This window comes from Lutzomyia longipalpis, chromosome 1 (assembly GCF_024334085.1).
Source record: "Lutzomyia longipalpis isolate SR_M1_2022 chromosome 1, ASM2433408v1".
Classification (NCBI taxonomy): domain Eukaryota; kingdom Metazoa; phylum Arthropoda; class Insecta; order Diptera; family Psychodidae; genus Lutzomyia; species Lutzomyia longipalpis.
Genome location: NC_074707.1, coordinates 7,374,422 through 7,393,861, shown reverse-complemented (window position 1 = coordinate 7,393,861; position 19,440 = coordinate 7,374,422). Strand labels below are relative to the sequence as shown.

General features: G+C 42.0%; 3 protein-coding genes across 3 annotated transcripts; 1 reads left to right on the top strand and 2 right to left on the bottom strand.

The window, feature by feature from the left end:
* Positions 1-1,112: 1,112 nt before the first annotated feature.
* On the bottom strand, positions 1,113-3,895 carry LOC129786348 (WD and tetratricopeptide repeats protein 1). The gene is made up of 5 exons (XM_055821294.1): positions 3,607-3,895; positions 3,214-3,516; positions 2,176-3,073; positions 2,030-2,092; positions 1,113-1,948 (listed from the first exon to the last, which is right to left on the bottom strand). Exons 1-5 carry the CDS (start codon positions 3,831-3,833, stop codon positions 1,538-1,540), a joined length of 1,902 nt encoding a protein of 633 aa, XP_055677269.1. The 5' UTR covers positions 3,834-3,895; the 3' UTR covers positions 1,113-1,537.
* LOC129786340 (conserved oligomeric Golgi complex subunit 2) lies at positions 3,883-6,302 on the top strand. The gene is made up of 3 exons (XM_055821282.1): positions 3,883-4,063; positions 4,122-5,845; positions 5,910-6,302. The coding sequence occupies exons 1-3, from the start codon at positions 3,986-3,988 to the stop codon at positions 6,190-6,192; spliced, it is 2,085 nt and encodes a 694-aa protein (XP_055677257.1). The 5' UTR covers positions 3,883-3,985; the 3' UTR covers positions 6,193-6,302.
* A 65-nt stretch (positions 6,303-6,367) lies between these two features.
* On the bottom strand, positions 6,368-18,731 carry LOC129786336 (PH-interacting protein). The gene is made up of 14 exons (XM_055821267.1): positions 18,566-18,731; positions 18,377-18,435; positions 18,280-18,309; positions 17,927-17,986; positions 14,485-14,731; positions 13,186-14,405; positions 11,356-13,107; positions 11,007-11,266; positions 10,806-10,937; positions 10,458-10,731; positions 8,423-9,583; positions 8,115-8,352; positions 7,462-8,045; positions 6,368-7,057 (listed from the first exon to the last, which is right to left on the bottom strand). Exons 1-14 carry the CDS (start codon positions 18,606-18,608, stop codon positions 6,761-6,763), a joined length of 6,357 nt encoding a protein of 2,118 aa, XP_055677242.1. The 5' UTR covers positions 18,609-18,731; the 3' UTR covers positions 6,368-6,760.
* Between the last annotated feature and the right edge of the window lie 709 nt (positions 18,732-19,440).

Sequence of the window (19,440 nt, the reverse complement as noted above, 5' to 3'; positions counted from 1 at the left end):
TTACCCCGCTCTCCCCTAATCATCGTGGTAGTTAATTAGTATTTTAGCTACTCTTCTCTAACTCTTGTAATACTCTTTCTATTTTACTCCTTTTCTTATTTTTTTAGATCAAATATAATTTTTTTTTCAATTTGTTTTTTAACACACTCCAAGAATTTCAGTTCAGAACTAACTTTTATGCTAAAACTTTCAAAAATAATTGTACATTTTTATGTGATTTTCTCATGCTTTAATTTGCTCCCTCTTCATGTTCATCTTTTATCACCCTAATCTCCCCTAATCACCACTCTGTAATTTTTTTAGTTTTCTACCCTAATTGTAGAATGAGAATTCTTTAATTATTCCCAGCACATAAAAAAAAGTTCTTGTGCGTGATACAATATTAAGAAAAAAGTGACTCAATTGCAATATCTGTAATTTGTAGTCCATGAAAATGTGCCTGTGCGCTCAAAGAAGAAGAGAAAAAAAACAGCCCAGCAGTTGATGGGGAAAAGAATGCAGAAAATAAATCCCGAGAACCTCGGTGGCTTGGCTATTGCCCTTCCCGCGCATTGCAGAAAACCAGAAAGCAGAAAACGCACCATTAAAAAAATGGCATTCAATATGGTGGACGATGGTGTGTGCGTTCCTTTGGCAATTTTTCAAATTTATTCCTCTCCACGGACCGGTTTCATTCGCGAAGGAGCCTCTTACATGTGGCCTTTTTCCTCACTCCACCTGCCTCTGCTTGCTCCCTCTGCGCACCATATTCGTCCATGTCTCCACTTCCTTTTTGCGCCATCTCGATGCTACCCACCGCGCGCGATGCATTTGCACTTGGTGGTGATGGTGGCTGTGTCTTTAAGCATGGGGAGCGAGGTGGGTAATTTACCTATTAAAGTTGCTGCATGGAGTCAACATCTCAAATGTGTATGAGCATCTAAAAGGGCATCGCGTCCGGAGTCACTCAACCGGTTCCCCTGGGTAACTATTTGTCTTTGAAATTTGACAAAAAGGTTTCTCTCCTCCATCCAGGAATGCTCGCTCAGTGCAACAACAGAGATTGAACGCCTCAACAACACCCAAGAGCCTTTATGGGGAATGCGTGTGGTGTCTACATGAAACGCATCATGTTTGTGTATTTTCCACAAAAAGAAAATAAAATATTTAATTACACAGCATAACGTGAAAAGGGGCATTTTTGTGTGTGCCCCGCCATCAAACAAGAAGCTTTTCTGAATATTTTTCTTTCTCTTTTCACCCCAAAGCTCTCTGCTATATAATATTTTGCAATTTAATTCCTTTTTTTGTTCTAAAAGAAGATTCAACTCTCTAATCTCAAAATTACATTGATTAAAATTTGATTAAATGTAAAAAGTGATTTAAAATTGATTTATCCCCGAATTTGCTACTACATATTTTTTACGCCCCCTTACATTCTTTTTTTCTCTTTCTAGACTCTAGTGCGGTAGCATTGTTAATAAATTACAATTTGTTTGCAAATATTATATGTATAAATCTTTGTTTTTAACATAACGCGATGAAAGCTTCATGGTGATTAGCTGGGTGCGCAGAATGGTGGATTGATGTCATTAAAGTCAAATGGATCCTCATACATTCGCATCTGATTCCTCTTCATTGCCTTCTCCGTGTACTCCACACGGTGTTTCGATTCAAAATTCTCCTCTGGCTGCGGGCTCCACAACTTAATGCTGTGATCAATGCCACTCGTGGCCAAAAGGCAAATTGATGGATGCGGTTGGACGCAGTTGACGATATTTGTGTCGCCGCTGAAGACTTCGGAGATGGAGTTTGTTGATCGTTCCCAGATAAAGAAGTTCCCATCGTCGGAGCCGGCAATTATGTGATTTGAATCATTCCCAAAGAAATTTGCTTCCTTTATGTCCGTTGTTGTATTGCAGTGCCCCATAAAGCGGTCCTTGTAGTCCTTTGCAGATGTTCGCCAGAACTACAACAACAAAATGCAAATTATTTGCAAATTATTTAAAAGAAAATCTTTGCAAAAAAAAAGAAAAGAAGCTAAACATACAATTTCATTTTCTGACAAATCATAAATTTCAGGTGTATCCTGTGTGGATGACGAGTTGGGATGCTGGAAAGAAGCCAAGATTTGTTTTTTGTTGCATTATTCAAAACGAGGTCATTATTCGGGTTAAGCGGGGTCAATAAACTTACTTTAACAGCCCGATCGATATCCTGTTCGAGCATTTGAACCCCATAGCTTTGAGCATATTCGGGGAAACGACTTTTCAGCTCGGCCAAGCACTGAGCAGCTTCAGTGATGTAGTTTAGCGCCAGGAGGGCTCTGGCGAGGCGGAAGTGTGCCTTGAGATACGTTGGATCAAGCCACAGGGCTGTATGACAATCCCTGAGCCCGGCATAGATATCCCCACACCAATTCCTTCGCACGAGGGCAATGGCTCTGTTGAGATAGAGGAATGCACACGTGGGTGCCTTCTGGATGGCCTTTGTGTACTGATAGATGGCCTCAATGTATTTTTCATTCTCCAGAAAATCCGTCCCGAGCTTCTGATCCGCCTCCACATCTTCAGGTAAGTTCTTCCTTATAGCTTCACTATTGACAATCTCTCGATCATTGAGGGGTGGAAGATCGAGAAAAACAGGCTCTCGGGCATTATTGATGTCATACAGATAAATCTGTTCGGCTCCCATGTTAACCAGGAGCTCCTTCCCATCGGGACTAAATGTTAGGTAGGTGATGGCTTTATAGCGCTTATCGTACTGCTTCCTCAAATGTCCGGGGCAAAAGTATGTCACGGAATTCTTGGGGATGGTGTCGCGGTCCATGAAGCTGTTAATCCTCTCTTCATTCGCTGTCCACAGGGTGTTCAGCTTCATCATTCGCCTATCGTACATGCGGGCATAGCAATCATTTGCACCCACTGCAATCAATTCCGGACGTCTAGGATTGACCGCAATGCACTTTGCTTGGGCCGAACTTGCCACAACATTTGAGACTAGATTTGATGATGAAATGAAATTCTTCAGGCAGATTAGGGAGACTTTGCATTCATTCGACATGCACTTGTGGGGTTCGCGCAAATCAAATTCTCTGTAAAAAGAAAAGATAAAATTGTATTTTAAAATCAATTTTTTAAAGAAATTCAATACAGGGTAACCCAGTGAAGGTGTCTCTCAAAAACAGTTAGTTCGATGCTTTTAGTTTGTGAGAAACTATTGAAATAAACTCACAGGATATCTCCATCCTCTGCTGCTGACCAGAAGACAAAGGGAGTTTCGGGAGCTGTTGCTAATCTCTTAACTCTGCGACTGTGACAACGGCACGTCCACGTTGGGCTATCCGAACGATTCAGGTCAAACACGTAAATCTTCCCATCAGCTGCCCCCGTAACTACCGTTGAATTCCCACTCTTGGGCATGAATTTCACAGAGAAAATGTTCCCCTGGTGCGGAGTAACAACATCAGCTACTCTCTTGTGGGAGAAACCATCCCATATCATCACATGGAAGTCATCTGAAGCTGAAGCCAAGAGTCTGTTGAGGGTGAAAGAAAAAACAAATGATACGGTATTAGGCAGAGGTCAACGGCTTCCAATGTGACTCTAATTGAGACAAAATACCCACTTTCCATTGTCACTCCACTCCAGGCAATTGACACATCCATTGTGCCCCCGGAGCTCCGTCTCCAGTTCCAGGCGTTTTATGAACTGCGGTGCCGTCTGGAGGCGCTGCCGTACCGTTGACTCCAGATCAAAATTGGTCCTCTCGGAGAGTAGCACAGCAGCATTCACGACTTTCGCATCCCCGTATTTGCGCTTCATTTTCTCCAGACTTCTCGACGTAAACACCATCGTCCCTCTGACGTCATTCTGTCATACCCAGGGCGAACGGGTTTGACATCCGTGGGGTTTGACAGCCAAGTGTGACGTCAGGCCGATCCAATAGGAATGATGATGTGTCAGTGAAAAATCATCTTGTGTTATGAAATGATTTTTCTGGGAAAATGTTCAGAAATAGTGAACTCTTCACCCTACCAGCTGGTCCAGCGGAGCTCTGCTTCGACAAGAATGAATTCACAAAGGTAACATGTCCGGGGATTACGTTAAAATGCCAAATATTGAGGTATTTTGTGATTCCAGAAATCCTTCTCCGTGGATGACTTCCTGCATGAGCACCGCAATGCCGGAAGCTTGGAGGAGATCCGCGATGATTTGGGGATTTACCTGAAAGTTCTGCGGTCTGCTATGATTGAGCTGATTAATGAGGATTATGCGGATTTCGTTAATTTGTCAGCTAATTTGATTGGTTTGGATAAATCCATTGAGGCCATCCAGGTACCCCTGCGACATCTTCGGCAGGAAATTGAGGGTGTTCGGACACTTCTGGGGAACAATATGAACGAATTGGAGGAGTGTCTGAAGCATAAACAGCAATTGCGGAGCATGAAGAAGAGTCTCAAGAGTCTTGGAAGAGTCAATGAATCCCTGGAGAAATTAACCGAGATGCTGGAAGTCAAGGAAGGGCAAGCCATTCAACCGGCTGTCCTCGAACGAGCAGCCCAGGAATTTGTTCAAATGCAATTCAATATAAATTGCTGTGAAAAATACCTCAAGCAGGAAGTTAGGGAGCGAATAGCACAGCTGAAGGAGAAAATATTTGCCAAATCGCGGGAATTTTTCCTATCAGCTCTTCGGGGTAATAATTGTCCTGCACTGGAACAGAGTCTGAGAATCTACTACACACTGGAAGGTTGTTCCGTAGCTGAAGATATCTTCCGGAGGGAATTTGTGGCAAATGCCATGGATAAAGTAATTTCGGAATCAGCTTTGCAGAACTCTGTGCAAGGACTGACGGGGATTTACAATAAGATCTATGAATTCTTGACAGTTCAAATGAAGGACCTGCTGAAGCTGACACAGGGAAGGGATGCTGCCCAAATAAAGGGATACGATTTCTTCTTAAATAGCTTCTGGGTGGAAGTTGAGAAGCGCCTGGAGTCCCATATGGCATCAATCTTTGCTCCCGGAAATCCAGATGCCTTCTATGCAAAGTACCGATCAACGGTGCAATTCCTGGATCAGCTAGAGCGTGTTCTTTCATCTCCGGAAGCAATTGAGAAATTTCGCGGGCATCCACAGTACAAGTGTTTCCAGACACGATGGAACTTACCCGTATACTTCCAGATACGCTTCCAGGAGATTGCAGGAGCCGTTGAGGGAGCGTGTAGCCGGCAAATCTCCAGTGGTTTGCTGAGTAAATCCGGTGACATACAGCTGGTGCCTTTCATAACAGCCCTCTCCAGTATTTCACAGTGCTGGTCAGACGCAGTATTTCTCCCGCAGCTCTTCCATCGCTTCTGGAAGCTTTCGCTGCAGATTGTTGCGCGACTCTTTACGTGGATGGAAGAGGTATTGGCTGTAAAGAAATGGAATACAGCTGAAACGAGTATCCGGAGGATTGACTTCCTCATGATCCTCCTGACGGATAGTCTCAAGTTTATGGGGAAATTGCCGGGACTCTTGCAAATGGCCGCAGGGAAGCTACCACCGGAATTCAATGATCACGCGGGAGATCTCAAAAAGTGCCTGGAAGACACCAAAGAAGCCCTCAAGTGTCGAATAGAGAGCGTCGAGAGGGCCGTTCTGGCGGAACTTATTGCCGAGAGTGAACAAAATATTCGTCAAATCACAGACATTCCGCGTCTGTACAGGAAAACCAATCGGGACGTCCCGTCGAAACCCTGCTCCTATGTGGCTCAACTTTTAGCTCCCTCCATGGCATTCCGGAAGCGTTACCTTCAGGAAGTCAATCAAGATCGCATGAATTTCTACCTGGAACGTCTCTATTCCGGTCTGACTGAACAGTAAGTTCTCTCAAAACTTAATCTTAAGAAATAAAGGAAATAAATTAAATTCTTTCACTTACAGATTCTATTCCCAAGTCAATGAAGTCCTAACATCCGTGCAGAAGACCGAAGAATCCCTGAGACGGCTGAAAAATCTCCGTGAAAAGTCATCAAATGCAAATGTTTCTTCAACAGAGCGCTCTGGGATGACGGATGATGATAAAATTCGTCTTCAGCTGCAGGTGGACGTCATTTTCTGGGTGTCAGAGATAGAGAAGCTCGGCCTCAAGAGGAGTCAAATTGATCGACTTCCGGAGCTAATACGCCTCGTGGAGGATTCAACGAAAATCCGAACGGAAGAGTGATAGAGCACAGCATTACGTCGCGCAATACCATTAGATTTGTTCTCTCAAATTTATGCCGATATATAGATAGTTTTTTAAATGAATAAAATAATCCCATTAATTGATTCAAATTGCCTTTCAATTGAGCCCCAAATGCTTCCCTGAAAGTCCTTTTTGCCAAGGAATCTACAATATATTTCAAACTCTGCATTTTTTCTTTATTTTCTGAAATGTTTACACAAAGATGAGGGGGGCGGAAAGGGACTAAATATATTTTTTATATTGGTATACATAATGTAATTTATATACTTATAATAATAATTATATAATGTTTAAGAATAAATCAGAAAATACGTCAGTCTTCAATACATTATACAGTACCATAAAATTCACTTTTATAAGAATTTCACTTTTATAATTTTATTCATTTACTTTTTTTTATTCCTTTTAATCGAAAGCAACGCAAGTTTGTGTATTTCAAGGACATGGGGAGGGGGTAAATTATTTTAAATTAATTTAATTAAAAAAAGAAAAGAGCTTTGAAATTTGTTCCTCAAGCATAATAATAATACAATGAGTGTCTGTCTTGTTATTCTCTGAAAAGGCCCCTCGCTTTGGCAGTTATCTTCCTAATGCGCCCCCGGCTGCTAATACTGACAGTATTCTGATCACCACCACTATCGCTTTCCGGCTCCTCCAGCACATTCCTGCCACTCTGATTGTGATTATTCCCACTTGAGCGTGTGGGTGAGTAGCTCATGTCACTCATGAGGCGCCTCTTTGTGCGCATCCTCACACTGGGTGCCTCTGTGGAGTCACTGTCCTCATTGTACTGCAACCGTCGGAGCTTCCTTGTTCTGCGACTGTAACTCGATGGGCCTGGTATCTGTAGATACAAATCATCCAGCCAAACAATCGAGTTTTAGTTCTTTTTTCTTCTTTCTTTCTTCTTTCAAATTCAAAGCTCAATTCGCGTTTAAACTAATTAATTCGTCCCGATGCCTAAAATTGTTTAATTAGAGAGCCTCTAGAAAAGCTCCAAACCCTAACAATTTTAAGGACTTTTTCTTTCCATGGGTGTAAAAGAATTTTCAACAAAAAAATTTAGAGAAACCAAAGAATATTAAAATCCAAATTTTATGTTTCAGTTTTTTCAAATTCACATTATTATTATTATTTATCAATTTTTTTTTTAAAAACATATAATTTCAATTTCAACATAAAGAAAAACATATAAAAGGTATAGCAAAAAAAATTGTGGGCAAGTGAAAAGAATTTCTTTCAACTTACAGGTTCATCATCGGAGATATCTCTTTGGGCTGCAGTGCCACTCCTTGTATTCCTCGAGGATGATGCAACAAACATTAGAGGTGTATTGTCTTCTGGGTCTGACTCATCACCCGGCGTATTTGCATCATCCTGCCGCATTCGCCCACGTACGGCACGTCTCATACTAATTTGTGATGTTGTTGACGTTGCTCGTGACACTGTACTACCGCCACCACCACCATCACCATTCACATTTGACCTTACACGAAGACGCGATATGGATGATGTGGACGAAATGGGGCCCGATTGGGTGGCATTGTCATTCTCCTGCTGCGGATCCAATTCATCCGCATTCCTCTGATGGCGCGACAACATGGAAACATGCCTCCGTCGTGTCCCCATATGCTCCCTCTCCCCGTAATTGTGATCAATTTCATGTGGTGCTGGTGGCATTGCTAATTGCGTTGATACCTCTGTACTCTGATTCCTTGTTGTTGTTCCTGTTGTTGTCGTCGTCGTGGTGGTTGTAGTGGCAAAACGTCTTCTAAAGCGATTCAAGGTGGGATTTCCCATCGATGAGCCATTTATTGATGAAGAATCCGTGGCTATTTGTGAGAGAATTTTCTTATTAATCAACTCAGGCAGAAGAGAGAGAAGAAAAGTCATCAACTTACCCTGAATACGGGTCCCTGATCGAGTGCGGTGGGTACTCATCATACTCTGCTGACTCAATGGTTGATCATCGCTGTCAATCTCCGGATCGGGATCCTCAGGCAGTGACATCCTTGGTCTTCTCGTCCGCAATGATCTGTAGGACGATCGACTATTGCTATTCTGATTCTGATTATCCGTCTGACTATTGTCCGAATCACTCTGCCGGACACGTGCTCTCCTCCTTCGGTATTTCCTCTCCTACAAACAAAGAACAATCATTAAAAAAATTATCTTTAATTAATCATTTTTGTGTTTTTCTTCTACTCACCACAATCTCCTCTTCATCATCATCCTCCTCCTCCACATTAACATCATCTTCTGCTTCTTCCTCAGCTTGCTCTTCCTCCTCCTCATCATCTTCCTCCTCATCCTGCGTCCATTCAACTTGTGCCTTCTTAATGCTACTCCTCGTTGATCTGGTAATTTCGTTGTCAGTATCCGATTCTAGCACAACCCCCCTGCGTCGTGTTGTCTCCAAATGATAGCTATGATCCGATTCATACCTCACACGTCGCTTCTGCACTTTGTATGACACATCTGAGTCCTCACTGTCATCCGTACGGCGCAACAATTGACGATTACTTCGCGTATAGTGTGCCGCCGCCCCCGCTGGAGGTTGACTCGTAGAATTTCCATTTGTTCTTGCTCTCTTTCGCGACTGCACCGGTTCATCATCGTCATCATCCACACTATTTCCCGCAGCATCATCATAGTTGTGATCATGCTCCGTGGCTAGGCGTCTACTTGTTGTTGCCTTTGATCGTTTCGCTCCACTACTCTTCCTCGGGCTTCCCTGACTACTACTAAGTCCACGCTGCTTTTGCTTCAGCTTCCTCTTGCGCCCTTGCTTTTGCTTCCCCCGACGATTTGGCTTGTAACTATCTTCCGAATCGTAAATTTTATTCTTCTGACTCCCACGCTGCTTGGAGCTCACCCCGAGGGCAGATAGCGGGATACCTGCACTCTCATCGCTATCGCCATCGTCATTATCACTCGAACTCGAACTTGAGCTACTCGCTTCGGATGATTCGGCACCACCATTCCGGAGATTCGTATTACCCCGTCGACTTCTCGATGGTCCAGCTATGGCAGTACTCGGACCTGGCACAGGTTCATTCACCGACGACACCCCATTTGACAATCCCGTTGGGACGCGTCGCATCACCCGCCCATTGCTACGTGTCCGTCGGAGTTGACTCAAATCCACATCATCATCATCACTTCCATCTGAGCTATGCTGCACCCTCCTCCCAGCAGCTCCACTCGTTGCACGTGTCAGCATCTTCGACGTACCCGGTTCATTGGGGTCCACCGGCTGATTCCGTCTATCACGCTGATTTGTACGTCTCCTCGATGCCTTCCAATTGTACAGAATCTGCTTTATATGCGTCTCAAAGAGCGTACTCAGTCGCAATGTCATTGAATATATCTGCAAAGGAAGACAAAAAAAGGAATTTTCCAACATTAAAATCTTCAGTATTGTAGTAAACCGACGTGAAGTTATGAATTGTTTGAAATTTTTTTGGAATTTTCTCCGGAGAGGGTCGAGTAATTTAGCAATTAAAACATTTGAATTGCCAGACCTTTCGACACTCTGCGTGCTTAGTTAGTATGCCTCCAGCATGCTCACACACCATGACGTGATTCACGCAGAAAAATGAGTTAATTCAGAAGTTATTTGACCACTGAGGATGACACGCAGAGTGTCGAAAGCTCTGGCAATTCAATAATGTTTTAATTGCTGAATTGAATTTTACCCGACGCTCCTCACCGAAGAAAATTCCAAAATTTTTCAAATAATTCATTAAAATCTTCTTTTTTTTGTTTCTTGAAAAAAGTATTTTTTTTTATAAAATAAAAACTTATTTTCGGGGGAAAATCGAATGAATTTGTTGCAAAACAGAAAAACACAAGAAAATGCCATTGGATTTGTACGAGAAATAATTGAATGGGGGAGATGGATGATGCATCAAGTCAGTCAAAGAATTTTATATTTTTGAAAATTTTCTTTTATGCATTACAGGTATTACAGGTACGACCGACTTGGATGTTGGTTAAATGAATCTCTTACCTGGATATTTTCCTAATTTGCAAAATACACATGAAAGGAAGCATGAATATACAAAAGTGTCGTGTGAATGACATGGAGAGAAAAAAAGTTGCATTGAAATTCCACAAATGATTTTGCACTCTCAATGAAAAAAATCCGCGTGTGCACTCTCATTGGGGGAAACTATTTTTTTAAGGGATCTTTTGGGGTTCTTTTTTGTTTGGAAAGGGAGGCATTGGCAATACAAACTCACCCTTGATCGCTTATTGGTGTTGTAGTTTCGTGAATTTTGGAATATCAAACGGACATCTTTGGCAAAGTCCATGGGGGTGGCGTAGTTTGAACCACGAAGATCCTCTTGGATTGTCCTCAAATCCATTGGTGTGTCGACAATTTGATTGTAATCCGGATGCTCAATAATGTCCACAGGCTCCCGGAAAGGTGTTGAATCATCACACTGCCACAGAAGCTCCAACAATTCACGGCATTCAGCCTGCCAATCATTTGGTGCCCCAAGACGTTGACTTCTATTAAAGAAAAAAATAAAAAATTAATTATATTTTCCTCAAGCCATTTTCTTGAAGAATTTCTCTCTATTTACCTTCTTGTTCCCACTGAGCGTGTTGGGGCTGAACTTGTGGATGGCCTGGGGTTCTCTGCATCTGAATCCGATGAGATGTACGTATCCATGAGTTGATGATAAACAGCCCCAACGTCAATATCATTCAAATCTCTGCAAAAACGAATAAATAATTGAAAAAAAACATCAAAAACAAGACAAAAATAAATAACTTTTCCTCACCTTATAATCCTCAAGCAGAGATCTGTAACAATTCTCGCATGTTTAACAATATTGCTGTGGGGTTGATTGAATTTCTCAGCATTTGTTGCCAAATATCTCACGTCAAATTGCGCACTTGTAATACGTCGGTAGAAGTGATTCTCGAATCTTGCTTTAATCGTTGACAAATCAATTGGGTACTCCACAACAAATGCATACGCTGGATAGATATTCAGATCAACCGGAGCAAGGAAGAGATCCGCAATTGCAAGTCCCATCACCTTTTTAATCAAATAAATTGAACGAAGAAGAAAAATTCATTAAAAGATATTGCTTTCGATCACAAATTCATAAGATTCTCTCAACTCACTTGTTCGAGTCCAGCTATAATCCTCCGACAGGATGCATCACGATCCCCACGAGGCCATTCTTCGGCTTTTGGCTGGTACAGCGTTGCACGAAGTTCTTCGGGGAGAACTGAAACAGCTCCCCCAACCTCCGTTGGGAGACGATTCTCATCAATTGGCTCCATATCCCATGGGCTCATGTACTCATACTCCCCATTGTCCCATCGTACGCGGAAGCACATAAAGAGGGAGTTCGGGAAGTCGCTGGAGAGTGCGGTGCGTGATTCAATTTGTCCCATCCACCAACCATCGTCAATCATGCATCGAAATCTGTCTCCCGGGCTCCAATTGCGCGACACAGCTGTGTCAAAAGTCTGCCGGAGAACCAAGAAATCCAACACATCGGGCATATCGTGATATTTAATTGTGAACGTCGTCCCCGTGAGTTGCCCATCATTCGTGATGATGCCCAATTTGAGGCAACAAAGCCGCGGTGGACGTATTTCATACTTAATCCCAATCACTTTAACCATTTCATGATCCCGCATGGCAATCTGCTGCCACGGTTCGCAATTATTATTCAACTTGTACACCTTCTTCGCACGCACCGCATCCAAATAGCGCTGATGTCCCTGCCGAAGGTAGACAACTTCATCACCCATTTGTGGATAGTACGGAGCTTTGCGTGGAATCACTTCCGACAGCCATTCAGGTGGTCGGAATGTTTCTGGAATCTCCATTCCATTCTCCGTGGGAATCGGCAGCTTCTTCTTCCGCCCTTTGCGTCGATCAGCCTCATCCTCATTTGCCGGTGAGTACGCTCTTCTCTCAACTGGCTTCCTCTTTGAGCGCTTCGGTGGAACCAAATTTGGCCCCGGTTGGTCAGCAATCCAATCTGAGTAGTCGGAGCTCTCCGTTTCCGAACTACTACTTGCATCAAGTACCAAATCTTCCTCCACAGCTGTCGAATCACTACTATCACCCGAAGTATTGCTGGCTGATTCAATATGATCCGGATCATCTTCCTCCTCTTCCACAATCACAGGTTCTCGCTCCCTTACAGCACGTGTTCTGTAGGCCGGTGGTGGTGCAGGACGTCTCGTATTGCGTCCACGAGGTCTTCCCGGGGGATTTGATACCAAAGTTGATAAATTTGATGTATTTATCATTAAGGGGCGACGACGCATCTCCCTCCGGTATATCTCCAATTCCTGCAAACCCGCTGTGTGGATGCCCTGCCTCAGTGTCTGCAACTGAGAATATTTCATGGGGCGTATGTAGAGGCGAGACATAAATTTGAAGGCACCATCCCTCTGCCAATTGCCGCTGCTCTGTCGAACACCCTCAACATCCCCACTTCGGCGCAAACCAACACGATTGAGGACTACAGCAGCCCGTGGGGAGTTCATAGCACGCATATTATTTGCCTGCTGATTGTCACGCTCCATATTCACCTCCGGCACCACTTCCTGTCCCTGACGATTGGCCAGTGCTTCAATTAGACGATCAATATCCGATCGAATACTATCTCCCATTACTTCCACATTTCCATCCCCGCCAACACCAATATTTGGAATTAGCTGATCTGTTGGGCAATTCTCACGTCCTGGCACAAGACGCTGCAACGATGGATGATGCGGATTCCCATCGACGTCAACAAGGAAGGGTGGTGGCATAAGATGGGGCATAGTCTGTGTTTGTTCATCCATAACATGGTGATTGACATCTCGCACGAGTGGACGGTAGTCCGTGTGGAAGAAGAGTTCAGTGGGAAGCTGCAAAAATGCACAAAAAACAAAGAATTCAGCAAAAGAAAATTATTGAAAAAAAAACAACAGAAGAGTAATACTTACAATTTTGAGTCTTTCATGACCCGAACCGAAGCCAAACATGAGGATGTGACCGTGCGAATCCGTAGCAGCAATCATTGTTCCATCTGGTGACCATTTGGCATCAAACACCCCACCGTGCCCTTGCCCTTCGATGTGATTTACAAAATTTGCAATTGCTATCCCCTTGTAGATGTCCCAGAGGAATATTTGTCCATCATGCCCAGCTGATAGGAGGACATTTGGATCTTTTGGATGACTCTCGAGCACATACAGCTCATCTGAATGCCCACGGAGGACACGATGAAGCTTCCCGGTCTTTGTGTGCCAGACTTTTATTGTAAAATCATTCACGGCCGTCATTACCCAATTATCCGAAAAGTCCCACGACACCATGGTAACCTTAATCTTCTTCCCATCCTCCTCTGGCTCGGGGCATGAAGACAGTCTATCGGTCATATTGAGCTTAAGTGATTTCCACTGTTGAGATTCAAAATGCCACACATGTGCCGTCCCATCTTTGCTGCCTGATATGAATCTCAGTCCATTGTGTGCCCATTGGATGGAATCAACGGTATCCGTGTGTGCTTCCGTTTCCAGAATTCTCTTTGGTCCATCCTCCGACATCAAGTACACCCGAACGTAGTGATCAGCAGAACCAGCAGCCAGGAACATTCCACCCGGTGAGAATGCAGCACAAATCATCTGTGCCTGCCCCGGACGGAGTTTCTCATGGTACTGAATGGGTTTCGAGGCAAATGCCGTCTTCCCGCGCGTGATGGTGTACTGCCAGAATGCCACAGATCCATCTGTACTCGTTGTGACCAAATACCGCAAATCCCCGCGGGGTGATGGGCAGAAATTCACCGATGTTATCATGCCCGTGTGACTTGTGAGCACAGCAATGGGGGCTGTTGTTTGTAGATCCCACACACGGAGTATCCTGTCCAGGGAACCAGCTGCCAAGAGGGTGTTGTCCAAATTGATGGCAATATCCGTTATTTCCGCCGATGCCCCACGGAATGTGGACAACAAACGCCCATCTATGGCGCTCCATAGTTTCACAAGGAGATCATCTGCTCCCGTCAAGATGTACCTTCCTGTTCTATCGAACAAAACACAATAAACAGCCGATAAGTGGCCGAGTGTTCGTCGCAGGAGGGATTGCTTCTCATAGAAATTCGGTTGAATTGCTAAACGACGGATTATCGGACCCGCTTGCTCTCTGCCATGAAGAACACGAACTGCAAAAAAAAACAAAGAAAACCCATCCGCATTAACTTTCATGCTCAAGATCCATTAATATACAAAACATTTCTTTACCAATATTGTGGGAATTTTTGCGGTTTATCGGATCCGACAGGGGCATCCCGTGCAAACGTGTGCAGTACTCGAGAATTCCTCTGGGACGAGAGATACTCTCTGATGTGCGTAGAAGACTCTGCCGTCCAGCACCCAAAAGGGACAGTATATTCGGTACACTCGGACATAGTTCTTTGTCGAGAATGGGACCGATACGAGCACAAATTTCCAGTAGATGATGGGGCCCAATGTGTGAATATTTTTTCTCCTAAAACGAAATGAATTTTTATATTAAAATTTTGAGTTTTTTATTTAAATGTTTTTTTCTTGTGAAAAGTAGTTTGTTGTTGAAATAATAGCCCTTTTAACTGCTACCACAACGATACTTATCAACTTTGAGTACATTCTTTGTGAGAATGATAAACAACCGCATGTGTTTTTAATTATCACGTAAACAGACTTAACTATTATAATAATAAGAGGTCATTTGGAATATTTCCATGAAGATTAAGTAAAACTCTTATAAAATTTCGTCATTTAGCTATATTTTTTTAAAGAATTTCTTTTCAATAAATCTTGTTTTTTATTATTATTTAAAACTCTTTTTAAGGTCTCCCTTTTACGACATTCAATTGCATTTCTAGTTCTTCTTTACCTTCATAGAAGAATGAAAAACAACAATAACCAACTTTTACAAGCAAAACTTCTACAATTGATTGTAGTTTGATTAATAAACTTTTTTTTTCAAAGATTTACGAGTTCAAGAAACTTGTAGTGTTTTATATTTAGCTCTCTCTCTCTCTTCCTATGTATTTGTAAATTTTAATCTGTAATAAATCCCATAAAATATTACACTAAAAATAAAACAAAATTCTTTTGCAAAAATCATTGTCTTTTGCTTTAAATTTCATATCTCCTCTGTGGCTGGCATATGTGGTGTGGATGGATGGATAGAGCCAGAGCTGAGGTATATTGTTGGGTGTTTTCGTGCCGTTGCGCTCATCGCAATGCTGCTACACAATGGCTAAAATTGAGGTGAAAAAGAACTAAACCCCAGTCCGCCGGTCGACCAATACCACCTCGCAACATTATGTATTTTGCTCTACATCGCACCCGAAGGCTTTTTCGGTTCTCGCCCAAGCGCACTAAAGCGTTGCCTCGGTTCACTTTCGTATTTCTGTTTTCAAGTCTTTCCACCCGGGCTATTCATTGCTGATACAAAAGTACCTTTTAGCTTTTTGCAGAAACATTCAGAAACTTTTATAAAGTGAATATTAAAAATTACAACTGATCTTTAACTAAATGTAACTCTTTCGCCAAGATTAGCCGAGAGGCTTTAGTTGCCACTCAAAAAAGTTAGGCATGGAAAATTTGAATGTCTTTTGGTTCAAATCTAATCCACTCATTGAATGAAATTGATATTTTTTCTTAACTACAATTCAAAATAAGAACCTACAAATCAATTTAATCAATTAATCAATTTGTGTCAAACCATTTCAGCCGTTTACTGACCTAATTCTTAATTAAACTACAATTACAATTCTGACGCTAGAGGGCTTTATTGCAAACAGAGAGACATCTAGTGGATGTATTATTTTGTTTGCATAAAATAATATTAATCTCAGCAGTTTATTCACCCCATTAACCCTCACAAAAGAAGAGAAAACATCACCCTTCTACTATACAGAATGTTACAGAAACGAGTTTGTACCACGAAACACGAACCCACGGGGGGTATTGCCCTCTCAATAACAAACCCCTCGAGTCTCTCTGTTCGATTCTCCGTATATAGGCCAGCTGAGAAGTAAAATAACTTTTAAATAAAGTCGGCCTAGCCAAATTTTGCACCATTTGATTCAAAGAATTATAAGAAACCTTTTTATACTTACTGGAGTGCTCTAAAACTTATGCTCGTTTCAGAAAATGCGTTTAAATATTCCCATACATTTTCCCATAGAAGCCATCAAAGCCATTGAACGAACAAGTGACGTCACTGGGGGGTTCCAAGAAATTGCTCACACAAACCACATAAAACACTATAGTTTTTACAGTTTCCACTCAACAAATTATAACGAGGATTAAAAAAAAGTACTTCCTACATGAGATAATGCAGAAATAATAAGTAAACACGCATTATTTCACAAAAAAAAATCCCCACAAAAATGAAAATATTTACTCGAAAATTCTCAACTGTCAAATCATACTTTTTCGGAACACGAAATCCCGACGAAATTCAGCGACGTCGCATGTTCGTTCAATGGCTTCGATGGCTTCTATGGAAAAATGTATGAAAAATTTTTCAAACGCATTTTCTGAAATGAGCATAAGTTTTAGAGCATGCACGTAAATATTAAAAAAAATCTTATATTTTTATGAATCAAATGGTGCAAAATTTGACTAGGCCGAATTTATTTAAAAGTTTGGGGTCATTTTCCGCTAATTCTACTGGCCTAATATTCCCCTGCGTTTGTGTGCTTGTTACGTGAGCTCTTCGTGACTGTGTGTGGGGTCGAATGAGTAACAAAAGTGACGATAGCGAGCTGCTCTATACAAAAATGGTCGGCTCAATTTCATCTTTTTCCTCCGACGTTTATTTCTCAGGGAGGGGGCGAAAATGGCCAAAAATATTATTTTTTTTTCATCCCCCCAAAATTATTACTACATTTTTGCAAATAATTTTCCCCACAAGAAAAGTAATTTATTTACTGCATGTGCAAAAAAGGTCCAAAATGGGGAAAATTTGCATAAAAATCACTCATGGGGATGCCCAAAAGTGCATTTGGGGTTGAAATGGGGATTTAATTGCACATTTTGTGCAACAAATAAAAATTATTATTTTCCGCATTAATCCCGTGACTGAAGCCACCTCAGCACAGAATATGGCGGCTGACCTTCAAATAAACTCTATTGGGTGCCTCGAAAGAAACTCCCCGGAAATGTTTGAGCCATTTGGGCAGCACATCTGTGTGCAAGTGGTTGATAGGGGTGGTTTTTGCAGTTGATGCAAATCACGGGAAAATGGTCAGCAAGCAATCTGCTTGTACGGGGTAAATGGGAACGGGCGTCGCTTGAGACAAAGACAGTGCTGTAGTTTGAGCATTTGGGAGGAATTTTCACGGAGATTTGTTGATCACTGCATCAACGGTCTAGCAAGGAAATTTGGAATTTCCGCGAAAAGATGATGCACAGGGAAAGTCTTGAGCAAGATTATGTAGTGGAGATGATTGTTTAGGGAGAAATCCTGCCCTGACTCGCGCACGACCAACATGGCCGTCTCCGGGCTCCGTTGATGTGGAAATTGGAGACAAAGAATTGCACTTTGGGGTGGATTTCAGGACAGGAAATGCTACTTCCAAAGCATTCTCCAGGGGAATTGGCATACATTAGCCAAATTCCCCATGGAGATGTTCCAACATTTAAGAGGCATTCAAATGGGAGAGAATGAAAATAATGCTTTACTCACCAATTCCGCAAACGACTGATCGTGCTCCTGGCCAGTCCAGTCAATCCTCTTGGGAAGGATCTGCAATGAGACACAGGAAGAGACACTGAATTACCCTGGCACAGTGGCAAATGCACGCAAGATGTTGCCAATGTCCGGGAAATCACCCGCGGAGCTGCGGCCTCGATGGAGGCTTATTTTGCAAACAAATTTTCAATGGTTTTTCACGAAAAAGTGCATTGAGAGTGTCACAGTTTTGACAGCTCGGGAGCACGTGCAAAACATGTGAGATTCTCAATCTAACAACAATATTTTGATCCAACAATGAATAAATACAGAAAAGTTGTACACACAAAGTTTTGAACCCTCCTCACCTTATGGCGTTCCAACTCGGCCACCAAGACCTGCAAGAGAGAGGGCAAATTTAGCACTTTTCACGCAACTGTACACCCCCGCGGGGGATCACTGTACCTTTTTCGTGTCCTGCAGCGGACTCACGGAGAGGAATTTCGAGATTAAAAAGTACAATTCTGAAATAAACAAAACATACACGGCATATTGAAATGGATCCATTGCGAGAACTCAAAGACGAACTTGGCTGGCTGGTGCGGTGGTGCCTTTTCACCGCACTTTTCCCCCACAAGCACCCCCTTTTCCTACCTGGTGTCAATATTGACTTCTTCACTGACTCATAATTATCCATTTTCACTGCTTCGACACACACTTAGACGCTAAAAAACTTGCAGAAATTCAATATCAAAATCCACTTCACCCGATTTTCAACCATTTTACTTTTTTTTCTTTTTTACTTTTTTTTCCCATGCGCCACCTACCTTCTCGCACTACAATGAGAAAAATGTTAGTGTGTCCCAAAAATCGTTCTTTTATTAGGACTTTTTATTTGTTTTTCCAAAATGCGATTATTCTTGTTTTTCCGCCAATTTTTTCTCAGAAAACACATTCTTGGGGCTCCTGGAACACTTACGGGTGCTCTGGAGCCATTCTGTGCAAAATTTGGGTACTGCGGAAATTTTAACGGTTGTGTTTAAAAATTCGAAATTTTGACGGTTGCAGATTTTACACAACTTTTTTCCCGGAAAATTCGGCGGAAAACGCAGGAAAATTAGCAGCATTGGTTGCTTTTGGAACTACATTTAGGGCGGAAAATTCAAAAAGTCCAAAAAATAGTCAAAAATTTTTAATTTTTTGTTATTTTCAATCAAAAATTGATTTATTTCTAAAGTTACCAAATTCTTATTAAAATGAAAACATTAATGAATGAAAATGGATTGTATTTTTTCAGTATGTATGCTTTAATCCATTGTATTTTAACACAAATTTATTCTTCTTGAAATTTCTTTATTGATGAAAAAACATTTTATTGAATTCTACTCCTCCTTCTGACGAAATGAGCGACTATCTCGCATATCTCATTATATCGGCCATTGACATCATTATAAAAACTCAGGGAGTCATAATAATAAAAGAGCAAAGAAGGTATCTTAACTCGCAATTCCTTTAAAAGATTCTCAATT

Coding starts and splice junctions, on each gene's coding strand:
- LOC129786348 (XM_055821294.1), bottom strand. CDS start 3,833: ATGGTGTTTACGTCGAGAAGTCTGGAGAAAATGAAGCGCAAATACGGG. Junction 2,093..2,175: donor ATATCGATCGGGCTGTTAAA/GTAAGTTTATTG, acceptor GCTTCTTTCCAG/CATCCCAACTCGTCATCCAC. Junction 1,949..2,029: donor ATTTGTCAGAAAATGAAATT/GTATGTTTAGCT, acceptor TTGTTGTTGTAG/TTCTGGCGAACATCTGCAAA.
- LOC129786340 (XM_055821282.1), top strand. CDS start 3,986: ATGTTCAGAAATAGTGAACTCTTCACCCTACCAGCTGGTCCAGCGGAG. Junction 4,064..4,121: donor ACAAGAATGAATTCACAAAG/GTAACATGTCCG, acceptor TTGTGATTCCAG/AAATCCTTCTCCGTGGATGA. Junction 5,846..5,909: donor TATTCCGGTCTGACTGAACA/GTAAGTTCTCTC, acceptor TTTCACTTACAG/ATTCTATTCCCAAGTCAATG.
- LOC129786336 (XM_055821267.1), bottom strand. CDS start 18,608: ATGGATAATTATGAGTCAGTGAAGAAGTCAATATTGACACCAG. Junction 18,310..18,376: donor CGCTGCAGGACACGAAAAAG/GTACAGTGATCC, acceptor TCTCTCTTGCAG/GTCTTGGTGGCCGAGTTGGA. Junction 7,058..7,461: donor ATATCTCCGATGATGAACCT/GTAAGTTGAAAG, acceptor TTGTATCTACAG/ATACCAGGCCCATCGAGTTA.